General features: G+C 40.7%; 1 protein-coding gene across 5 annotated transcripts in view; it reads right to left on the bottom strand.

Moving 5' to 3' along the window:
- Positions 1–257: 257 nt before the first annotated feature.
- The window catches only part of LOC125440814 (myosin VIIA and Rab interacting protein), a 357602-nt gene continuing 332209 nt past the window's right edge, over positions 258–25650 (bottom strand). For 4 of the 5 annotated variants that reach the window (XM_048510830.1, XM_048510828.1, XM_048510827.1 and 1 more), the window contains exons 11-18: positions 21131–21370; positions 17644–17706; positions 8459–8653; positions 7214–7375; positions 6400–6504; positions 5451–5511; positions 3993–4111; positions 258–3409 (exon numbers count right to left, since the gene is read on the bottom strand). In XM_048510830.1, the coding sequence (XP_048366787.1) occupies positions 3377–3409; positions 3993–4111; positions 5451–5511; positions 6400–6504; positions 7214–7375; positions 8459–8653; positions 17644–17706; positions 21131–21370 (978 nt within the window). In that variant the 3' untranslated portion in view covers positions 258–3376. The remainder of the gene's footprint in view (positions 3410–3992; positions 4112–5450; positions 5512–6399; positions 6505–7213; positions 7376–8458; positions 8654–17643; positions 17707–21130; positions 21371–25650) is intronic. The other variant, XM_048510831.1, reaches the window with a different exon arrangement.

Here is a 25650-nt window from a genome sequence, read left to right as displayed (position 1 = left end):
GCTTTGTCAAGCTGGGTGCTTTGATGCCTATCCATGAATGCTACTGATCAACAATACAGAGTCCGTTTATTGCTTCAAGGTTCGAGACCTAATACTCTACTGCTACAGAGCTTACTACATCAATGAGCTGTTCTCAACTCATTGAGCTGAGCTGTTCTCAAATCCTAACTCTGCCTTCAGCAGAAGTAACATACATACGAGGATTCTAAGTTTTCGTTGCATGTTTTCTATATGAATCAGGGTTCCCAAAAGCCAACTGGTTTCCATAAATCATTTGTTTTATATCATTTCTCTTGACAATATTCCTGACAAGAATGCAGATCACAACAACAAGGCAAGCGTTAAGTTCCACTCAAACCAAATCTGACAGATTTGTTATATTGTCTTCATTTGTTTAAACCATTAAAATATTTCTTATTTATAAAAAATTAATCTAAATATAAATATTAACACTAAGGATTGAAATCACTTGATGACAAAATACTTCTTTCTGTGCTATAACATACATTTTTATGGTTTTCTTTAAACAGTAAATTAAATCTTTGCACATTTGGCACAAGTAAATCTTTGTAAAAATTGAAATGCTTTATAGTAGGTGGAGATATTTTTTTGCAATGCCTACACAGTACACATTTTAGTCAAAGAAGACTGAATAGTTTAACATTTGAACACAATTGTAGTTGCTTTTCATGCCTCTTATGGAAAACATTCTATTCCAAACTCAGTTTTGTTTTATATCACACCAACGTAACAAAAGCCAAAGAGTTATCTATTAAAACTTGTCATGTCTTGATTCAATATTACATACACAGGATTAGCTAATATTATCACTGGTCAAATATGTAGACCAGTCTTCATTATTGACATTTCATTAACACGCAAACCTGCAGGAACAAGAATCTGGGAATGTATTTTCGACAAGTACAGAAAGAGACATGAGAACGGAAACTGAGTAATTACAGTTGTATCAGACCCCTACTTTTGTTAAGAAGCTTTCACCAGGACAGTGAATTTTTATACATTGCTGGCAAAATTCTACTGAAGCCTTATATGAGACGATGAAAATTTCATGCATGTTTGTGAAGGTTTCATTTTGGCTGCAGTGAAAATAAGAAGAAAAAGCAAATGTTCGTGGGAAACATGGATACGGGAAGTACACAAACCCAACAGAAATGAATGAAACTAACACTGCAGGTACATAGTCAAAATCACTAACTTGCTTTTACTAGCTTTTCATTCTTACCACTAATGAAGGTGTGAGCTTTCTTCTAGCCTTCAGATGCTTGTGTATGGGTGTAATGAGATTTGAAATGTGATGGCAAGAAACTTCAGAGTTCTAGATGTACAGCAATTAGTTAAGAGACAGCCCAAGGATATCATCTTGCTGCACCACGATTTACCACCTGACAGAGCAGTCCTAATCAGAGATGCCCTCTTCTAAGTCCACCGGGCATAGAAGGGTATCACTCTCAAGCCTGTGGGCACTTTTGGAATTCCTGCAGAGGGTGGTGGATGCAACCAAAAAAGGGCTGCCACAGGAGGCAATGAGTATGTATAACTGTAATAATAATTCTTAAGCATGTTGGGCAAAAGCCCTGTTTAATAGGATGGCTTTTCAAAAATGGACATAATGTTTAAGAGCTTTGTGCTGTGGTGGCAGCTGCCACAAAAGCAACGTTTTCAGAATTTGCACAGCCAATCAGACCTCAAAAGCCCCATCACTCTCAAAAGCCCTGCACACTTGTTGGGGGCCAGAAAAGGGTGGGTGCCATGGTGCCCGTGGATGCCATGTTCCTGGCCTAGATTATAGTCATCGAAAGCACTGAAACTGAACAATTAATTTTTGAAAATCAGAATTATTTGGAGAGGAACAAAAATCTGAAAGCTCCTTCCGCACATTTTGGTGTGAACACAGAAATAAATATTACTCTTCCAGTAAAAAAAGACTATCTAGCTCTGATAATAAAGCTGCAAATATGCATTGCCAAAAAGCCATTCATGTAAACAGTCCAACTTTATAATTTAATTTGCATTCAGAGATGTAGAAGACTCATGGGATGGATCCCACATAACATTTTCACAGATTCCCTCCTCCAAGTTTGCACCTCTGATTCCCCCTTCATGCTGTTCCTGAAGGTGCTCTTGTCTTCCGGGTGCAGCGTTTTTGGCCTGCAGCAGGAAGAGGGAGGGGCCAAAATTATCCTCCACTAATGGAAATCCTTCCATTGGCAGTCCTTTTTGCTGGGATTCAAGCCTGTGTAATGTTGTCTATTTGATTAGGCTTCTAAATTGTGGAGTTCTGAGCCATTTCAGGTCTGGAAAATTATGACTGACTTCCTTCTGGGTCTTTAAAAAGTGCTGTTTCCCGGAAATAGAATAGGTTTCATATTGCTCCACGTGAATGTCCATTTAACCAGCAAACGTATCTCCCTTAGCAAGTGAGTGTCCTAAGATCATATATCTGAACATGCCATAATGGAATATAAGTGCAAATGAAATAAGGAAAACTGCTTATCTAACCAGGCTAGGCCCACTAAATAATTTTCCTCCCTTCTCACTACTCCCCACAATTTTCTTCAGGTTTAATAGCTATACCTGGAATACTTAAAACTGCTCGGCAAGGCATATGTTCTATGACTGTATGAACAGTAAGATATCTGTAAACATGGGTCACAAAACTGGAGGATTTGCATTCTTTCTTGGTCTTCGATTGACAAATAATGAATGATTTATGAATACAAAAACATTCTGGGTTGGATCCCAACTACTGTCAACAGAAGAAATCCAGATCTTTGTTGCATTCCTCTCTGGTCCTGCAGTTCTTTCTGATCCTCACAATGTAGACCCACTATGATTAACAGCTATGCAGGTTTGGAGGAGGGGGGTGAAGTGTGAAAAGGGAAGCTGACAGAGCATGATTTTGCCCCCTCTGCATTTCAGTCTCTTCAGTCCTCATTGGCGTCATCATCCCATTATCCTGGTATCTACTCTTTAGAGGTCTGAAATTACTACTGTGGGGGGAAGGGAATGCAGCAAAGACGGTAGTTAGGATCCACCTCAATGTATTTTAAAGACAAGATATTTCAGTACAACTGACAATGTGGGGGGGAAAGTGCATCTTAAAACATGGAGCCTTGAAACTCAACGTCCTTCTTGGAGTCTCATGAGAACTTTAAGGCAGAGTTTCCAACAGAAGACCACAATGCTGAAGACTTGAACAGCTTTCTCAGTGAGGTATCCAAACAAAGCCCTATTACTGAGGCATTGTGGGTTCTTGAGGGTCCATTTTTATTGGATGTGTACAATGGCTGTTATATAAAGGCACTGTAGTGTGCAGCCTTAGGCAGTGTGTTATTGGCAGTAGAACTTTGTAATTCTAGTACATTACAGCAGACCCTATAGATGGTTCCTATAATAGAAAAGAATTAAAGAAATACTTAATTAAAAGGGAGACAATATAAAGGCTGTGCAGTTTTTTTTAAGGCTATTAATCTTATGATCTAGAGTACTGAGTCATTAAATACATGACTTTGCATCCATAATATGATGTCTTCCCTATATAGGCCCTCTTTGCAGAGGAGAAAAGCAAAATATCTAGAAAAATTTCCAAACGCAATGTGGGTTTATAATAATAAAAAACTAGAAATTCAAATTCTGAATTTTCAAAAAATCTTACTAAGTGCATAAATAGGGCAAGTTTTGTCCCTGCTATGAACTTTGACATTTATACAATTAAAATCTGAAACTTATTGAAAGATTCATCACATTTTACAGACATCTGAATTCTGGAATTCAAAACTTACAAAAGGAATCTGAAATGCTGAAATTTCTGGAGCAGGTCTTTAGAGAAAGAATATATGAAGTTTTTTTAAAAAAATTGAAATACCTAATCTTTGTTTCACCTGACTTGCACTTCCTTATGGTTACCAGGTAGTATTTACATTGCCTTCTTAAGATACAGAATGGGGAGCCGCAGCTCAGTGCTTACTTACCATTAAATCCTTGGCAGTGCTTTTTCTCTCTTTAGTTCTTTGCGTCAGAGATCCTTGAAGCATGAAATTCTTGTTAAAAGTTCTGTCAGGACTAACTGGAGAGGCATCCATGTTTTCATCTGAAAAAGATTAGGCAGCAGCCTTCACCAAATTGAATAAAAGAAAATGACAAGAAACAAAATCGACTCTGCACCACCTTGTTTTGACAAGGGACATTCTATTTATGAAAGCATACTTAATGGACACTTATGTCCAGTTCAGTCCAGTCTTTTCTCTGCAACATTACATTTTAGTAAAGATAAGAACATAAGAACAAGCCAGCTGGATCAGACCAGAGTCCATCTAGTCCAGCTCTCTGCTACTCGCAGTGGCCCACCAGGTGCCTTTGGGAGCTCACATGCAGGATGTGAAAGCAATGGCCTTCTGCGGCTGTTGCTCCCGAGCACCTGGACTGTTAAGGCATTTGCAATCTCAGATCAAAAAGGATCAAGATTGGTAGCCATAGATCGACTTCTCCTCCATAAATCTGTCCAAGCCCCTTTTAAAGCTATCCAGGTTAGTGGCCATCACCACCTCCTGTGGCAGCATATTCCAAACACCAATCACACGTTGCGTGAAGAAGTGTTTCCTTTTATTAGTCCTAATTCTTCCCCCCAGCATTTTCAGTGTATGCCCCCTGGTTCTAGTATTGTGAGAAAGAGAGAAAAATTTCTCTCTGTCAACATTTTCTACCCCATGCATAATCAATCATACCCCCCCTCAGATGTCTCCTCTCCAAACTGAAGAGTCCCAAACGGGGATACGGGGTATCTTTAAGCCAGTTGAAATTTCTGGCACCTGTGCCAAAGTTAGGAAACTGTTTAGCCATAACCTGATGGCTTGGACCAAAAGGAGGATTTCTACAGATGGACAGAAGTGGCCATTTTTACAGATTCTCTTCTTTCAACTCCCCCTTCATTCTGATCCCAGAGCTCCTTTGTCCCCTGAAAGCAGCATTTATTTTGGGCTGCAGTGGAAAGAGGGAAATGAGGGATCCTCAAACAGAAATTATTTCCATCAGTGGAAATTACTGGTGGATTCAAGCCAAGGAATAACTGGGCTGCTTTATAATATTTCGTAATAAAGTGCCATCTGTGTAGTAAGCTATGGCGAAATAAATCACAGTTTCAGTTAGCAGGAAGGATGGTGAGATTGAGAAAGAACTACAACTAGAAGGAAAAGTCTTCTAGGTTTCTTTTGAACAATCGCTGTTCAGATATGAAAAATATTCAGAAAAAGTAAGCAAAACCCCTTTTGACCTTTTTCAACTTTCAGAATGAGCATTGACACTTTTACAGCAAAAAGGATCTCTACTAGGTTTTATTAATTCAAAATATTTCTGTGTTTGCCATCATAATACTCTGTTATGACAATATCAACAGAACACAAATGAACACAATGCATTTTCTGTTTTATCACCTTTCACTGGCGGAGCAGGAAGTTTTCGTCTCTGTTGTCTGGATGTATCTATTGTGTGCATCTGTTGAAGAGGAAAGCCCACAATTTATTAATATATGACTTTTACTAATACTGGCTTCACAGCACAATCCAGACTGCCAGGCGGGCAGGGGCGCCACCGCTTTGGGACCACTCTGCTAGATTCAGTGGGCTTTCCCCTGGTGAAGGAAGCATGAAAAAGTAAAAAAATCACTTCCAATGAAAATTGTGGTGTATCTCTGCCAGCAATTCCACTGATGCATGGGGGTCAATTGGGCTCTGGAGGCTAAGGTTGGCCCCACCCCCCAGAATGCCCTCGGAACACTCCCACCATGCCGACACAGTTGGCGGCGGAGTGGGAGTGCTGACGTGAAGCTGGGTGCTGCAGCAGCTGGGCACCAGCGGGTTTGCCCCTCCGCCAGGGTAAGTGTCCTGGGAGGGCATTTCCACCAGCATAAACCCATGTTGCCTCCAGAGGGGGATTCACCCCTCACATTTGGATTTGGCTGCCTTTCCCATTCTAACTGCATGCAACTGGTCAAGCATAACTCATGACCTTGATTGGGGATGGTTAAGAAAAGAAGCTTCCACTACTTCCAGCTCTAATACTAACTCTCTGCCCTTGGTTACCGCATCAGGTGGGTTGGGGAAGGTGCTGACAGCAGTTGGGCTGTCAAATGTACCTACTGTCCCAGGTCATGTGGGGCCAAGACCCAAGGAACCTGTAATCAACAAAATTGTGGCCAGATTCCTCCCAGCACAATGTGTTTGTGTCATCCTTTCCGCTCCCTCCGCCCAACTCCCATGAGCTGGTTCTCACTCTAGGCACAGGTGCAGCACTCGGATGTGCAGCACTGGTTGCCCACATGGAGGACTGCCACATGAGGCTTCCTTGCCAGATCAGGATAGCTGCATGCTGTTTTTGTCTCACCTGGTTTGTCTGCTTTTGGTCACGTTTTCTCATCAGGTGAACACACGGAGCCACATTTAGGCCTGCAACTGTAAGTGCTGAAATTCTGCTTTCAATATCTGAAATCTTAAACCATATATTCATAGGACAGAGAAAATTTGGGAGGAAGTTACACTCAATTGATCTGCTTATTTATAACCAAATTATACCTTTATTGACCAAAAATGTTAAAATACAGCTACCATGTATTATATTTAAAAAATCTCATCCTGGCAAATGAAAGAAACAATGTCTATTCAATTAATGTCTGTACAACATCATGAGGAAGTTTTTTGTGCTTTGTCAAAGAAAGATCCTGGAAAGAGCCAAACAGATGCTTTTTCTCACTGAGCTATAGCCCCTCCCTATGGATATTCTGCATGAATAGGGTGAACTTGGGCAAGCCACACTAAGCCTTGCCTACCTCACAGCATTATTATGAGCATAAAATGAAGGAAAGGGAAAATATATAAGCCGTTTGGGGTCCCCACTGGGGAGAAAGGCCAAGTATAATTTTTAAAAATAAATTAATAAATAGGTGATAAAGAATTTATATTTATTTGTGTATTTATTCATACATTTAATATTCTGTAAAATATTGTAATATTGTGCGTTTCCAAATTTAAAAAAATAATTACATCCAGATTCAAACATATCTGTGCCTCTTGGTAATGCCTTTTTATGTATTTCTGATATGCTCATAAGGTGAACAATTGAGGCCAATCATGGGATTCAAGCAAAAGACAGGAATGTCATATTGTCCTTGCAAGGAAGAAAAGTGGGTACTTCGTCTCACCTGAAGCTCTGAGTGATGAACTTGTGCTGCTGCCGTTGCCACTTGGTCCTCCAAATCAGCCAGCTCAGATTCTGCAGTGATGCTGTTAATTCTGCGTGCTGCATCCTCCAGCTCATTGAGTTGGTTCTCTAATCCATATACGCCTCCAGCTGTCAGGTACACCTACAAACACACCTGAAGCTATAATAAACACACAAAGCTGCTTCAAACTGAGCCAGGCCGTCAGTCCATCTAGTTCAATATGGTCTGCTCTGACTGGCAGTGGCTCTCCAGGTTCTCTGGCAGAGAACTGACTTTCCAGCACCTACTCTCTGCCACAATTTTAGCTGGAAATGCAAATATTGAAACTTATATTCCGCATACAAAGGAGGTGCTTTAGATTAAACTACCATTAATCCTGATCCTCGCATTATTCGCCTTCCTATTGGAATAATCTAACACTAGGTATCTGCCTTCCTCTCCAAGAAAGATCTTTTCCAACACTTACTACCATGGAGCCACTTATTGGCATCCAGTTAGGCCAGGGGTCTGCAAGCTGCGGCTCGCCAGATGTTCATGGACTACAAATCCCATCAGCCCCTGCCAGCATGGCCAGGGGCTGATGGGAATTGTAGTCCATGAACATCTGGAAAGCTGCAGGTTGCAGACCCCTGAGTTAGGCTGTGTCACACCTTCAGGTGTTAGGATCACAAGTTCTTACTAAAAACACATTTATCCAGGTCTGCACTTTTTGTTTTCACCATTAAAGTCTCTAAGCTAGAAACAGAAAGGGAGGTTCAATTTGGAGAAATCAGAGCAAAGACATGGGCTTCCAGAATCTTTTTAAATAAAACAAAACAAAAGTGCAGATTCAGCAGCTGTAGATTGGGATTAATTTCATATTGGATATCTCTTTTGAGATTCAGCTAGTGTGTATCACAAGAATAAACAGAAACTTCGTTTAATCTGGCTTCAAGGGCTGCTTCAACATGGAGATGATTATTTGGTTCATTTGATTATTTGATGATTATCCATGTATTTCTTCATACTTAGTAAATAATGCTGCCAGATGCTGCTTCAGCGAGACCTTAGTCTTTCAGTGTGAGGAACAGCCACTCAGGAACTGCTGGTCTGCAGTTCAACTTGGAACATGACTGGATTGGATCATTTACATAATTTTGTATTTGCTTCCCCCCCCCAAGAATGACCCCCAAATCCTACACATACATTTTGGCATAAGCACATACCACTATGTGACATTCTTACATTTTCTTCCAGTGTTGTGAGCTGCTCGTCAAGTCTGATAGGGTCTGTACCTAATGGAAATTCCCCTTTCCCTCTGTCACAAGCGTCTGCTGGAATATCACAAGGCTCTGAGGATTCTGCTATGAGCTCCTCTGTTGCATTGATGACTTTTAAAACCTCCGTAGATATGCTGCAGAGAGACACAGCGGAGTATTTCTGTTTTGAATGATAAACAAGTTTGTGTTAGAAGGTAGGTGCAAATGCTTTGTAATTACTTTAGTGACAGAGAGATCCCTCCTAATATCTGCTTAGGGCATGGAACCCACATCCATGTTCTCCAGCACACTTGGCTACCTACATTCTCGTTGAATATTCTAATAGTTTAGGCTATGTGGAACAATAAAGATGGAATAATAAAGGTTGAAAGAATGGACCTTACCATTTCAGGCTCCTTTTGAGAGCTTTTCCATGCTCTCATGGTGGAGAATTTTTTTAAAAAGATGCTATTCCCCCACTTTGGTTTGATATAGCGCAGTCCATTCTATCACCTCAACATTCTACCACCTCACTGTTGTTATTATTTATTGGGTTTGGTATACTGCCCAATCCCTGAAGGGCTCTGAACACATGAACCCAGAAGGCTGCCTTATAATCAGGCCGTCAGTCATCCAAGTCAGTATTGTCAACTCATACGGGCAGCAGACCTTCAGGGTCTTGGGCAGAGGTCTTTCATGCCATCTGTGACCGGATCCTTAGCTGGAGACGCTAGGGACTGAACCTGGAACCTTCTGCATGCCAAACAGATGCTTTTTCTCACTGAGCTATAGCCCCTCCCTATGGATATTCTGCATGAATAGACCTAGTTAATCTCTACATAGAAATCATACTCTATAGTCAGGCTGTTAGATCAGTGGTAGTTTATGTCTATTAAATTGTATAGTCACTTATGATAAACACTGAATCTCACAGTGTTTTATTTTATTTTATTTTATTAAATAGTTGCTAAAAGTGTGTATTATATCAAACAGAGTATAATGACAGATGGTAATTACAGAGATGTAAATTATTTGCTTTGAATGGCTTTATCTCCTGTACACTAATGGGTTTCTCCATGATAAAAATTTGGAATGTTTTCTTTTCTTTCCTGTCCATTTTAAAACAAAAGATATGTTTAATTCCATTCCAAAACCCAAGCTTATTAGCTCCCAAATCTTCAGCTCTGCTGAAGCAGAAAGGTCTTGACCATGCATCTGAAATGTTTCTTTGGGGGAGAATGTTCCATAATGAAGACACCACTACAGAAAAGTAACAATGACAGAGCTTTTTTGGCTGCAGTGCCCAACAGGTAGAATATTCTCCCAGTGTTCTTATGCCAGGTGCCTGTTTTTTTGACCTTCTGTTGAATAACTTTGTATTTATCCCCTTGGCAGATTGCAACTCTTTCACAATTATGAGTTCTTTGTTTGAAATATTTAAGAATATTCTGTTTCTCTGTAGTCAGGGTTTTTTAATTGTTTTTATTATTAATTGTTTTAAATCAGATTGCAATCTGCCTTAGTGGTCTAAAATACTGGAAAACACAGAGTAGAAATGAATAGAACTAGTGAACACATACATATTTTAAGAGTGGGCAAACTCAGTGGAACAGCACATGCTCTGAATCCATGATTCAGTCTCTGGCAGCTAGTTAAAAGGCTTGAGATATGTATTAAACAAATGTTCTTCAAGTGCCTTTGAACACTGATCTTCCCATGAACTATGAAAAAAATACAGATGCTTTTAGATTAAAGCGACGCAGAACAAAAGAAGAAGCAGTAAGTTGGAAGCATCATTCTCTTGGCTGAGAAGCACGAAGTGATAATTACACCAGTGAGATGACTCTTCTCTTTACAAACTGGGAGTACTTGGATCATAAAGTACTTGAAATATAAAGGCCTGTTGTACCACTCATGATTTCTTATGTTTTGCATGTATTTCTGCAAGTGCTAATTAGTTTGAAAAAGATCAATACTAATAGAGGAAATCAATGTTATTCTGGATGCTCCCCCATACCAGCCTTTTTAGTGCTTGAATTAAAAGCCAAGAGAGAGACACTGAGAGAGCTGATACAAGATTACATCAAAGTACATCCATACTGACAATGTTTCCTGCTTCAAAGAAGCGTACACTGTGCCTTATTTTCTTGTGTTCCATAAACCAGCTAGTACCTGGGAGCTATTTATTGAGTCCTAGCTCTTTATGACTTGCTACACTCCTTTACAAAAAGAGCTGACAAATTGATGTGAAATACTGAATATCACCAATTACAAAAGAATGGTAACAATTTTATCTTATAACCTATTGCAGGTAAAAGGTTACAACCAGTGGTGGGATCCAAAAATTTTAATAACAGGTTCCGATGGTGGTGGGATTCAAATAGTGGCGCTGCCGCACACACGCACCTCCAGTCCCTATTGGGCAGGGAGGTTGCTTTAGTAACCCCTTCTTGGCACTCAGAAAAAATTAGTAACCACTTCTAGAGAAGTGGTGAGAACTGGTTGGATCCCACCTCTGGTTACAACCCCTGATATGTTGCTGATAAGCATAAGAGGCTGTTTTACAATAACAGAACTGGGTGAGAGGATGGTACCATCCCTCTATCAAGAATGTTATGTCCAAACCTCCGGGCATGAAGATGCGCTTGCTTGCATTACTGTGGTTCTAATTGTTGTTTCGAGGCATGGTTTTACATCACTAATTATATACTGCAAATCTGAGAATGACTGAAAAAATATACCTGTGCATAAAGTGCATTAAGCAAAGCAACCCCATGGTTTAGCCAGATTTTTTTACAGTCCCAGTTTTGAGCTGCTTCTACACTGGAATGTTTCTACAAAACCATGCTCCTACCATAGAAGCACCATCAAGTGGCACTGAAGAACACAGGCGTGACATCTATGCGCTATGTTTCCCCGATCCTTCCTGCTGCCCCCTCAATCCCACCCTCTGCCTTTCCCTCTGCAGCACCTGCACATAAACAAGAGGCTTCAAAGGTTGTGCCAGGTCCTCCTGGGCCCAGAAACCCCTATTGAAGGGTAGGATACAGAGCCATTTGGGAAGCAGAGATTTGTTCTCCCTGTACCGACTACAGACAAAGTGTGCAAATTCTTTGCCTGAAGTTTTTCTTTAGACCTGAACAAAAGGTAGCACAAAGGAAAGCCTTTAACATGCTGGGATTTTTTTATGGTCCCCCAGGAAGACCCCAAGTCAATGAGGACAAGATCATGTGGAAAATCCCACAGAATTCTGGATCCGTGCACTCCACACAGGGAAAAATCACCATCTAGAAGCAACCTTCAAATTCTGCTTTACCAGCAATTCCACAAACAGTAGAGATTGGAAATATGGACACAGAATGCATGAGAAAGAATGGAAAAAGGGAAAAGAGAAGAACCAAGAACAACAATTTGTACAGATCCACAGCACTTTTAATATCTAAAGTATAATATTTCTGGATCACTGTTTTTAAACATCACTTCTCTCTGGCCCCTTCCACACATGCAGAACAATGCACTTTCAGTGCACTTCGCAGCTGGATTGTACTGTGCAGAATAGCAAAATCCACTTGCAAACAATTGTGAAAGTGGATTGAAAGTGCATTATTCTGCATGTGCGGTGGGAGCCTCTGAGCTGCAGCTGCTCAATTAATCTAGCTTGAAGTAGAGGTGAAAATTCTGAATCAAAGGACAGTTGAGTTTTTCTGGGGACAAATAATGTAGAGCTAGTCCAAGCTAGCCTGATCTTGTCAGATCTCAGAAACTAAACAGGGTTGACCCTGGAAAATATTTGGATGGAATACCGTGGTTGTGATGCGGAGGAAGGCAATGCTAGACCACTTTTGGATGTTTCTTGCCTTGAAAACCTCACCAGGGTCACTGTAAGTCAGGTGTGACTTGACAGCAAAAAGAAAAAGCTATAACTGAAATTTATAGTTGAAATACACAGGTGCAATATATATACCCTAAAATCAGTATGAATAGAGGAAGATTGGGTTAATAGGTGAATATCTGGTGCTGGTAAAAGACCACTTTCACTGGCATTTATTCTCTCCCTCTTTTCTTTTGCTGATGGAAGGTTCAAGGTTAACTTGCCTAGAGGTGATTCTAAAAGACAGCTGTCACATCTACTCTGTTTTACAGCCAGGGATTAGACAGACAATCTGCAACTACAACAGGACAGCTAAATGACCATGAAGCATTGGCAGGAACTTCCCATCAGTTCTTCCACCATTAATTGTGGGTAAACACTGCAACCCATTAGTTGGTAATTAATTTTTATAGGGCCATTCTAAGAAAAAAAGTTTCTGATTGCTGCTATAGTCTTGCCATTCTAAAACTAATGATTTTCCATGTCAGTGAGCCGTATGTTAACAATGGTCAGCTACAGTGAATTAATATATACCAACTCCACAAGGTTGTCCATGCGGAAGCACCTTCAGTCACATTCACCTTCTGTTTTTTCACTTTAGATTCAATGCAGGAAAGCAGACCTTCCCCCAATAGCTCTCCCCTTAATTACTATATCTAATTCTCAGCATGGCTCCACATGTGCATATTTAAATCCAGACAAGAAATAATTCTACAAACCTGAGAAATGTCCCAGCTTTGCAGAAAAATCTGAAATCTTAAACCACAACAGCAGCATGGGGGAAGGTAAACCCACCAAAACAATGAAGCAGTAGTTGTAACTTAAGAAATGCAGTTCTCAGCAGCAATTGCTAGGTAACCACAACAGTATTGCCTTCAAGCCATGGCTTCTGTCAAAGGAAGGCAGAGGAAAGTGCAGGGCCCTTTCCAGGACTGTTTTAGCTCTTGAGGGAGGACTCATCAGCAATAGGATTACTGATGATTTGATACCACTTGATATGCATGCACTCCACACAGGGTATAACCCAGGCCAGGCTGCTTTCTTGTTTAAAAACAGCCACCCCACAAAAGCCCCACAAAAGCCAGTGTGGTTCCAATGGTTAGATTAGGATCAGACTCTGGGCGTTTCCCCACTCACAAGGATCCCCCCTATGCCGCGCGCTGCTCTCAGCGCCCGGGCGTCCCCACGACCCCACACTCTGCGCGGGGTCATCAAAAGGCGCCGTTTCCTCCAACGCCAGGGATGGCGGCAGGGTCGGGGTGGCTTCGCTGTCACCGCCCCTGTCGTGGGGAGTACAGGGGGACCCCATGCTACTTTAGGAGAGTAGCGTGGGGCTTAAGGTAAGTGGGGAAAGGCCCTAAGTTCTAGAAGATGCAGGTTCAAATCGTCCGTCTATCTGAGTGATCACTAGGTGATATCTGAAGGACCACCTCCTGCTATTCTGTCCATCTCACTAGCTAATGCAAGTACTATCACCTTCCCCATGGAAATGAGAGAGGTGGTGACCAGGGAAAGGTCTTTTTATTAGTGGTGGAATGCAGGTCTCATTGTGGAATACCTATTTAATGTACTGCTGCTTTAACAAATAGACGGTGATGGTTTCCTCCTTAACCATTTAAAAACTCATATTATTTTTTATTTTTATTATGTTAGTCACCTTGAGCAGATTTTAGAGAGGCACAGAACAAATCCTCTAGTAAAAAAATTAAACTAGTCATTTAACGAAGCAATATAACTGGGATGAAAATGAGCGTAGGCTTTGCAGTGAGCTTTCTAACAAAGAAATGTCCATCCATAACGACACCTTTGCTCACCAATTTTGTCTAGCTTTTCAAATGTCAGGTTTATAGTGTGTGAAGCAAGAGGAAGTGTCAGGAACTTGTGTGCCCTATAGATTCAGTGGCAGAGCTTCTTTTTGTTCCATTAAATCAGTGGCAGAGGTGCTAAACTGTGGTTGGGCCATACCTTTACTTGTAAAGTTTTGGTCATAGTTTAGTGATAGCAAGATCCCTGGAGTCTGAGTTAAACAGTGATTTATGCTACCTCAGTGCAAATGTCAAATCAACAACGAGGCACACAAAATGAGTATATAAAAGTCTTTCCTCTCTCTAATGGTCCCTAGCAGTATTGACCATTTCCTTAATCACCATGCAAACATCACAAGCGCTATTCTTAAGGTGCTTCATCACGATTACAGGCAGTAGCTGCTCTTCAATCAATAGTTGTCTTCATCTAGGGGATAGTAACACATTGTGCTTTGATTCATCAGCCTTGAAGCTACATAATTCACTTCAGACTTTATGAAAACATTGCTCTGATCATATTATTGTTAATTGCACCAACAGTTTCTGACATTAACTCTGATGAAGATTTTGCCACCTCCTAGAAAACTGCAGAATTAAATATAATGGACACAATTTGGCAAATGTTAATTATAACTTAAAGCAACTGAATGAGATTCAGTTGTGATGAATTTAAGCTCCACTGACATTAAAGGAATTTGACTACAATTCACTTGTGCTACGTTGCACGTAGGAAGTTTATAACCACATACTTTTAGGGCCATGACTTCTAAACTTCTGATAGTTGGCATGAGTTTCTGTAAAACTGGATGCACATTTCACTATTACTAAAGATTTATTTATTTTATTTTATCAAGTTTATATTTCTCTCCCCCCTAACCACAGTTAGGCTTGGAGTGACGTACAGCATATGAAATCAAACAATTAAATAGGAATTAAAAACAAGTAACATCAAGACAACAATATCTAACGATGGGGTTGAACAGGAAAATAATCATACTGGAAGGGAGAAGGGCAAGATGTTCTATATCCCTATACATGATATTCACAGTTTATGTCTATGATAATGATGGATAGTGGTTGGCGGGTTAATAGTGGTGGAATAACAGGTGGCTTTAACCAAAGGCCTAGTAGAACATCTCTGTCTTAGAGGCACTGTGGACAGGGCCAACAGGGCCTTAGTGTCTACTGACAGAGAGTTCCACCAGGTTGGAGCCAGGGCTGAGAAAGCCCTGACTCTGGCTGAGGCCAACCTAATGTCCTTAGGGCCAGGGACCACCAGAAGATTTCCATTGGAAGAGCATAAAGTTCTCCAAGTGAAATATGGGGCAATGCAGTCCCTGAGATATTTCTGTGGTCCATCAGTAACAGGGTTGCCAACTGCCAGGTGGACCTGGAGATCTCTTACCATCACAACTGACCTCCAGGCTATCAAGATACATTCTGTGGCAGAAGATGGCTGCTTTGGAGCATGGATTCTATGGACCCTCCCCTCACCAAACCTCCCCCAGTCCCAAAATCTCCAGGTATTTTCCAAACTAGCTCTCTGAATAGAACCTGCTGGCAAAGAGAACAGCATTTGGTCTGAGATTAAGAAGAGCCTTCATTGTGAAACATTGCTTTCTATCGGAACATATACGAGTTTGAAAAAGGATAACGAAATAAAACCATATCTGGAGATTTCATAGCACCTCAACATTTAGCTTCATCTGTTGAATTTATGGAAATTATTTCTAAAGTTATCTAATGGAAAGAAATTGAGAAATTGTTGAATATGGTTTGAGATTCACTTTGTTATGACTTAGGTATTGAAGGCGTAATTTCTGTGACACCTACCCTGCAAATATGGTGGATTTTCCAAACTAGAGCTGGCAACCCTAATCAATAGGAATTACCTGCCCCCAAAGGAGTCACTGGATGGGAGAAAGTAAGCCAAGCACAGTGAATCATACAGAAATACAAAGGATTTTGATTTCAGAGGATGGGAAAGAATATTGAAACCCTATATCAGGGATAACTGAATTATCTTATCACATCCCATTCTTTTATGCAGCTATGCCATACAAATACGAGGTTGGCCGGAAGGAGGCAATAGCAGAGAAATTAATAATGAAATTCTAGGAGGAACAAATGAATGTGCGTGGGGAAAGGATTCTGTCAGCAAGATCTGCCCCTTGACTACATATGTTTACTGGAATACCTGTCTAGAACCCAGGGTTCCTGATTGCAAGGAGAGAACTCTACACACATTCTCTTGTATGTGCATAGGCTGTGTTAAGGTATTGCAAAAAACAAGCAGTGTTTGGGGATAGAGTTGGGCACTGTGCATATTACCCCTGCCTTGTGAATGCCAGGAAAAGATCATAGGCTGCAGACTTCCCTGTGGTGCTAGCTTGGAAAATCTGGTGCACCTATTGTATTTCAGTGTAACCATACTAAACATTGACTCTAAAATCATGCTCTGCATCACCACAATGATTTTAACCCTGGTACTGGGCGTTTTCCCACTTACCTTCTGCCCTGCACTACTGTAGCCAAGTAGCCTTGAGGATTTGTCCCGGCACTCCCCACTACAGAGGCTGACTGCGTTGTCGCTAGCGTTATGCGCATTGCCACTGTTGTGCCCCTCTAGTAGCGCGTGTCATTCCCTGGTAGCTTCAGAGCAACTGCACCTTTTGATGACATGTAAATTGGGAAGCCAGGGCATCGCATCATGAAATGGCCAGCCTTGAGAGGTAGCCTTGGCAGCATAGGGAGCTACTCGAGTAGAGATGGGGAAGCATCCACTGAAATACCTAAAGAGTTCAACTAATGCCATTGTAGTATAAAGGAAAGGAGGGAGGGGAGCAGCAAAAGTCTGGCTCCCATTTTATGAGGAAGAGACAAAAAGGTTTGATCACCAATGCTTCACCAGTGTGAGAACAAGCATTTTTAGCATGCCAGACTAGGGTTTAGAGATTAAGGTTCAAATGTCAACTCAGCCATGAAAGTCGATTGGGTGACACTGGGTAACTTTCTCTCATCTTCAATTACCTCACAGGGTTCTTGAGAGAACAAAATGGAGGGCAGAACAATATATACTTCTTGGAGGAAGGGGTGGGGACGGATAAAGTGTCTGCAGAGGCAATATAGATATAGTTTGGATTCCCAAAAAAATCTCCAGCAACCGCATGGCTGGGAGTAATGAGAGGTTTGTCACAGAGGGGAGAATCAATACAAACACCCTTTGAGCAGCTGATTGGCATTTTTAAATAATGCAAACCTAGCCAGTAGGCTTTTTACTTTTGGTTTTGGGAGGTTCTAGTTAAACAAATCAGGAGCAAGAAGAAAAACACATTTAATTGTTACTTTAAAAAAAGTCATATGATTTTCGTAATCATTGCCAAGAACTGAAGAATATAAGAGAGTGAGCTAATGCAAGAGTAATGATTAAATGGAACAAAGCCCAATAGTGTAAGAAGGGATAACCCAGATGCAGATAAAATGGACCAGTCTCACCTGCTGTAGTGCTGAGGTTAAAAACTGAAGTTTAAGATGGAGATCAAAAGCCTTTTGTTTTTCCTAGATAGTTGGACAGCAGTTAAGTGGAAAAGTAGAGAAGAAAGATAAGCAGTTAGAAGATGTAGACAAGGCACTCAGAAATAACTATGGTATGAAGGGAAAACAGAAACACACATAAGTGTTAACAGTAAAGACGGTTAATGCCTATAGTTAAAAGTTGCCACCAGACACACAGTTTCATGTGAATTAACACCTTTGTGTTAATTCACTGGAATGGCTTTCTCATGGTACAATCTACCAATCTGCTGAGGGAGTATGTGACTATCATGACTACATGAGTGGGCCTAACGAATTAGGTTTTTTCTACCTCAGTAATGGCCTCCCTCCCTCTAAGACAGAGGGAATTTTTTTTCAGCAAGCCTTTATTGGCATAGATACAGAGGGAATTTAAATGAAAAGGTATTTAAAAGGTTCATCAGCTGCAATAAAAATACTTTTTATTTCCTTAATATATCAAACACTGATAACCAGAACTCCCAACCAAACTGCTATCGTCAATTAATCACCGGCTAAACTGATTTATGCAATGAATCTCACAGAAGGTATATTTTTAAGGATTGAGGGACCATTTCTCCAAAAGCCACCATTCATTGTTGGAAAGAAGGACAACCTGTCTTCGTCAATGGGAAAGGAAATTGTTCTCTATTATTATATCACATCAGAATTGAACTATAAGTTCAATATCCAATCAGTATTACAAACTATTCAAACATCAATTTCAACATTATTTACTACAGTTGGCTGTGGTGGTAACTGTTATTAAAGAAAGTAATTCCACATTTTGTGTGGAAAGCATTTTTACATTTCTTCTTTTAAAAGAGGTCTAATTCAAGGAGAGAGAGCGAGACTGAACTGATTATTATCAGCCTTAGTGTGAATGAAATTTCAATCAGTTGCTTTATAACACTAAATTAATCTATAAATGCTTGTAAATGCTTGTAAGTATAAGTAAAACACAATCATTACATGCATCAGTATAACTGGCAAATATATGAAGTAGATACTTCTAAAATCTATCCATTAATGATTCAATTAACAATTGAAGGTTTCAGAATACTCTGTTCTATATGAATGTCAGGCAGCCCCATCCAAGAGGCCAGGTGCCTGGCTACTGTGCCACGGCTGTGCCAGGCTGCCACTGCCATGAAGGTGTCCCGGTTGTGTGGGGAGGCTTGCAATGTGAAAAAGCCTCCGCACTGCCAGGAAGCGCCCTTGGGCTTAATGGAATTACACCACCTTTTGGGTAGCATAAGTCCCAAGTCTGGGCCGCCGGCATTACGGTGGCAATGGCTAGGAGGGAGCTGACAAGTATTGGATCCTTCTCTGGCCATGCCCTTGGACTGCTCCTACTACACGGGTGGTGGCTTCGGCAGTGGAGGAATGCTGGCACCCTGTCCTGCTGCCACGGAGGCCACATGCCGATGGATTTGTCCCTCTGCTGGGGGAAGTGCCTGAGGGAGGGCAAATCCACCGGCACAGCCACATGGCACTCCCTTTGGCGGATCCCCCCCCCCCTTGGATGGGGATGCAAATTATCTATTGGGTGTTTCTGATATTAAACTTTCTGATTTCAAAAATGTAGCAATTGCACGCATTCCAGAGAAACGGCAATGATTGAGAGAAGGCAAATCCTGCAGCATAAACGAAGCTTGGAACTTCACAACTATCCATTTGTCTTGGCTTGTAATAAACATTCAGTGGATATATAAAGTGCATCAAACCTTCTTTCATGGAAGAGATACTGTATAGTCATATTTTAACTTTAAATGGAAAACAGTGAATTTCTTGTCAACCATTTGCATCAAACAAGAGTACCTATACAAAATAAATTGTGTATTACCGACTCCAGGAAAATTTTCCACAGATGATTTCAGCTGGAACTAAAACAGTTATCTTGGCTTGGGCCCTGATATGAGCAAATTTAATTTCATGCAATGCAAATAACATACATACTTGTAAATGCACTTTAAGTTGAATAAAACCTTGTCAAGTGTTTTTGGTCAAATTTTTGATTAATGCAAGTTTTGGAAACCCAAAAGCATACAAAGGATAAGCTAATAAGCATACAAGGAGAGGTTAAATAGCATACAAATGTCTTCCACCTTAGAAGACAGCTGAGGTAAAAGGAACACAAACACATGAGTAGTATGAAAACTGTAAATGGGGAATATTTGTTCTGTTGTTCAATAATACTGAAAATGCACCTATAGGCAATTTTAAAATACACAGGGACACTTCTTCCACAGAAGTAGTTTTGCCATAAGATGGGAGACAATTAACAGCCAACCACAGTCTTAGCCTGGTACAGGCTTATGAAAGCTTGCAGAAGAGAAATTGAAAATTAGCTTGTCTGCTTCATTCGAATTTTATTTTTGTTGCTTCCATGAAGTATTAAAATTGTTCTAAATTAAAATAAAGCTTTAAGAAAGGCTTTTAATTAAGAAAATTAACCAAGTATTTTCAGCCCAGTTTGAGTTTACCATTAATATGAGATGTCACCAAATACATACTGCCTATAGTTAGCATTCCTTTACCAGCCATAACATTGCACAAAAATTATGAGCCAGCACCACTAGACTATAAGACTGAATGCTGCTCCTTCATGTTTCTAGCAGCTGAACAGTGTGTGTGAGGATGGTGTGTGTGTAGACAGCCTGCATGGAGTAGTGGTTAAGAGCAGGTGGATTCTAATCTGGAGAACCGGGTTTGAATCAGAGTGGCAAAGGCTTATCCAGTAAACCAGACGTGTTTCCACACTCCTGTATTCCTGCTGGGTGGCCTTGGGCTAGTCACAGTTCTTCAGAACTCTCTCAGCCCCGTCTACCTCACAAGGTGTCTGTTGTGGGGAGAGGAAGGGAAAGGAGCTGGTAAGCCACCTTGAGCCTCCTTACAGGAAAGAAAGGTGGGGTATAAATCCAAATTCTTCTTCTAGACTTACAGTGTGATACTAGCAGTCCATATACACGGATTGCCAGGATGATGAAGAACTGTCATGGAGAGATGAGAAGCAGACTTGTGGTAATTTTACATGTGCTGTAGCACCAAATAACACATCCCCTCTCTTGCTCCAATAACATGTTTCTATTTGAGTTAAGTTTTACTTACAGATTTATTTTATAACTTTTCTAACCTTACAGTTTTCAACCAATATTTTTTTCCAAATCGTTCACTGAATGAAACCATTAAAGCAGGTGCTGACAATTGCTTCTAGCCCATTGTGGGGAAAAGAGTGCTCCTGCTAAGCCTCTCCGAGAGACTCATGCTGCGTAATCATTTTGCTCAAAATGGACTGTGTGTCAGCATCTGTCTGGTATTAACAAATTCAAACAGGGGGTGACTTGCAGGTGCATTTTCAGGGATCCTAATTTGAAAAACGGTTCAAATATTTTGGGAGCCAACAATTCAACAAGCAGGTACAACCCACCTTCTTTAGCTCCTCCTGAACGCATCTGCCACTCTCTTCAGAAGACAAACCAGATTTCTGGGTCTCAGACTCTGTTTTTGACTCCAGCACAGTCTCCTCTGAAGAAGATTCCTTATTATCGCTCATTTTAGCAACTAGTTCAAATAATCTTGATTTGAACTTCTCTTCCATAGAGTCTGCCGTGGGCTGATGGTGCTGGTCTTCACTGCTGATGTCAGTTTCTGATAAATCATCAGATGCCTTAAAGAGCAAGGCAGAACAAGAAAAGTGACAGCAAACAGATCTCAAAGAAAAGAAAATCAAAGTTGTATTTACAGAAGTTATTTGCAATACTCTTTTACACTGCAGGAAGTACACCTTGATGAACGCTACATAAATTGGGTTTTCATTTCTGAGCAGCAGGCGTTCAATACAAATCCAGTCCCCGGAGGATTCAACTCCACTTTTGATCTTGCACCGCAGCTTTTTAACTTCATGTGATATCTTACACAGTTCTTCATGACAGAACAGGATTATTGTTATCTGAGCGGTGCATATTTCTTTGAGATGTGCCAAGCTCATTTTTGTTCAGTAAATAAACATTTAGATTCCTTCAGGGCTTAGAATAGGAAACGTTTCCTTATTTAACATGGTTTTATTTATTTACTGCCATTTTCAAATGCCATTGTAAACAGTGTTCAACAAATGAAAAATAAAATTAACTATAAAATGGTTGTGACGGACTTTCAAGAATGCAGCCTTGCCACTTATTAGTCACATTATAACAAGATAACACTGAAAGTAGGGTCATTGGATCAGGGACGATGGAGAGGGAGGCAGAGGTCCATTTGGGTGTTGAAAACCCTATAGAGTCGCCATAAGTCAGTTGCAATTTGACAGCCAAGAAAAAGAAAGAAAATGAAAATAATAGGGCCCAGGACTGGAATCACATTCTGTGTCTGGCTGGCACATTTCATTACCATAAAGACAACCCAGGAGAATGGCCCTCTAAGAGAGGGGAATGGATGGTGGTGGGATGCTGACAGACCACATTACGAGATGAAAACACCTTGGCTTGTGATGCCTAATTTTCATAGTAGCTTCTTCCCATCTTTATTTGTAGAAAGATGGGGAGGCTTCTATGTTCACTACCTTGGGCTCCTAAGAGGAATGGTAGTAAATAAGTGTGAGGAATGAAATGCGCAAAAGTCTAGTCACAGAGAGATAAATCATAAGAACATAAGAACATAAGAACAAGCCAGCTGGATCAGACCAAAGTCCATCTAGTCCAGCTCTCTGCTACTCGCAGTGGCCCACCAGGTGCCTTTGGGAGCTCACATGTAGGATGTGAACGCATAGTGGCATTCTACTGCTGTTGCTCCCGATCACCCTGGTCTGTTAAGGCATTTTGCAATCTCAGATCAAAGAGGATCAAGATTGGTATGCTATAAATCGACTTCTCACTCCATAAAATCTGTCCAAGCCCCTTTTAAAGCTATCAGGTTAAGTGGCCATCACCACACCTCCCTGTGGCAGCATATTCCAAACACCAATCACCACGTTGGGGTGAAAGAAGTGTTTCCTTTTTTATTGAGTCCTAATTCTCCCCCCCAGCATTTTCAATGAATGCCTCCCTGGTTCTAGTATGTGTGAGAAGGAGAGAAAAATTTCTCTCTGTCAACATTTTCTACCCCATGCATAATTTTGTAGACTTCAATCATATCCCCCCTCAGCCGCCTCCTCTCCAAACTAAAGAGTCCCTACAAGCGCTGCGAAGCCTCTCCTCATAGGGAAGGTGCTCCAGTCCCTCAATCATCCTTGTTGCCCTTCTCTGCACTTTTTTTCTATCTCTTCAATTATCCTTTTTTGAGATCGTGACCAGAACTGGACACTGTGAGTACTCAGAGTCGCGGTCGCACCACTGCTTTATATAAAGGGGCATGACAATCTTTGCAGTTTTATTTCCTCAATTCCTTTTCTAATGATCCCCAGCATAGAGTTTGCCTTTTCACAGCTGCCATGCATTGAGTTGACATTCCCATGGAGACTATCAACTAAAGGCGCCTTAAATCCCTTTCCTGGTCTGTGACTGATAGCACTGACCCCTGTAAGCGATGTGTATGTGAAGTTTGGATTTTTTGCCCCTGTGTGCATCACTTTACATTTTGCTACATTGAACTGCATTTGCCATTTCTGAGCCCACTCACCTAATTTATCAAGGTCCGCTTGGAGCTCTTCGCAATCCTTTGTGGTTCTCACCACCCTACATAATTTGGTATCATCTGCAAACTTGGCCACCACGCTACCCACCCCTACTTCCAGGTCATTTATGAATCAATTAAAGTTTACAACAGTCATCATTGGTTAGGTTAGATGATGCTAACTTAAGATCACCACTGAAACCCTGGTTAATAAATTATGTTTATTAATAAGATCTAATCCAGCAAGCATTTATTTAGCAATTATTCAACAATCATTGATGTTGAAATAAATATTTGAGTCTCTAAGGTATCACAAAACTCCTTTTTATAACAATCATAAATCTTATTAAAATAAATTCTGCTAGGAGTTATAATCTATTTCAATGACTTAGTAAGTATATGATAGATACTTACTAACAACCTGGAAAACCCACAACACCCTATATAATATTTTTTTAAAAAAGAAACAAATCCTCCAGGAAATGGTTGGTAATTTTCCAATACTGACGGGATGGGGAGTATAGGGCAAATTTTACGACTTGGGTCTGTACCATCTCCAGGAGTTGCTTTGGCCTCCAATTCTGGATTGGGTTGAAAGTTTCTTTTGCACTTTTCTTTACATATTCAACTGGGGAAAAAAAACAGTCTGTGGTGATATTCATTATGTACATAAAACAGTGAGGGAAGCGCTCAGAGAAATTCTTTTTGTTATGTATGAAGTTGTTAGCATGAAGCATATAGTGAAATAAACGTCTTGCATCTGGAATTTCAAATCCCAGCCTGTTTCTAGTGTGGTTAATTAAATACAAGCACCATCTAGTGGAGACATGTGAATCAAATCTTACTGTTCCTCTATTAGCAATTATGAAGAGATCCTACAAGAAACTCTTTTTAATGCCATAGTTCCAATACTTACCCTCACATAGGAAAAGATTTCCTATAATATGTGAGTTGAGCCCCGCCCACCCCCCTGTCAATCTCTACCTCTAGGAATATTAAGTCTTTGACAATAAATTGTGCAACGGACAAACACATTACTTTGTTGTAAAAAGAGCTCAGACTACCCCATAACAGCTTGTTATCCGATGCTAGGTTATTTTGATTCCATACATTATTTGATTTGAGTATTTTAAGATAGTCTTCTGAGTTAGGAGCAGATAATTTGAAAATGACATACATATAAATCACACAAGAGTCTTCCAGTTGCTCAGTGATCAGTTATTACTCCCCAACAGAACACTGAAGTCCCTGGCTCTGCTAGCTTCAAATAGCTACTATTACTTTAAAGCTGAGAACTTACATGTGTTAAACAAAGGCCCCTTCATCACATGCAGAATAATGCATATTCAATCCACTTCCACCATTGTTTGAAACTGGATTTTGCTATTCCGCACAATAAAATCCAGCTCCAAAGTGGATTGAAAGTGGATTGAAAGTGCTTTATTCTACATGTGAAGGGGCCAAAGGGAGGAAATGGCCAGTCACAGGCTCTCTTCTTGAGGACTGACAGCCTTTCTCAGAAGGACAGCTACGTCTTGATACGGTGGACACATCATGATCTCTGTTACTTCTTGGGTTTGAAGATTCTACATTTCCCACTATGGTATGAGAAATATAAGCAGAGGGATCACAGTAATGAGATAGGATTGTAAGCAGAAGAATAGTTTGGATTTATATCCCCCCACTTTCTCTCCTGTAAGGAGACTCAAAGGAGCTTACAATCTCCTTTCCCTTCCCCCCCCACCCCCACAACAAACCCCCTGTGAGGTGGGTGGGGCTGAGAGAGCTCTGAAAAACTGTGACTAGCATGTGTTGGAGTGCACAGGCTAATCTGGTTCACCAGATAAGCCTCCACAGCTCGTGGCAGAGCGGGGAATCAAACCCAGTTCTCCAGATTAGAGAGGACTAGCTCTTAACTACTACACCACGCTGCAGTCAGCTGCAGCAACTTCGCTTTCTCCCTCATGCCATTAGCCTCTCTGTGCACTGCACTTTCAACATATACATGGCAGCCTGAGTCATTTCCATAGCATTTCACAGCAGGGGAGGAATCTCATTTTTAAAGCTGATTCTACAATCCACGCCTCCCGTAGATTTTAAATTCAGAGCTGCATCTCCAGGAGACCTATGATCAGGAAATGTCTGAACGAGCATTACCAAGTAAGATTTACAAAAACGCTGTGCTATTATGGAAGCAGTGTAGCTTGGATGTTATATATTCTGCCAAATCCTGCTACAAAGAAATTTACCAGATTTGTTTAGCTAATTCAGTACAATTTTCCAGCGCTGGCATAACTGTGATAATATCAGTAATGTGAGTAAGGATTTAGTACAGAGACC

This window comes from Sphaerodactylus townsendi, linkage group LG11 (assembly GCF_021028975.2).
Source record: "Sphaerodactylus townsendi isolate TG3544 linkage group LG11, MPM_Stown_v2.3, whole genome shotgun sequence".
NCBI lineage: Eukaryota > Metazoa > Chordata > Lepidosauria > Squamata > Sphaerodactylidae > Sphaerodactylus > Sphaerodactylus townsendi.
This window is presented reverse-complemented; position numbering and strand designations above follow the sequence as displayed.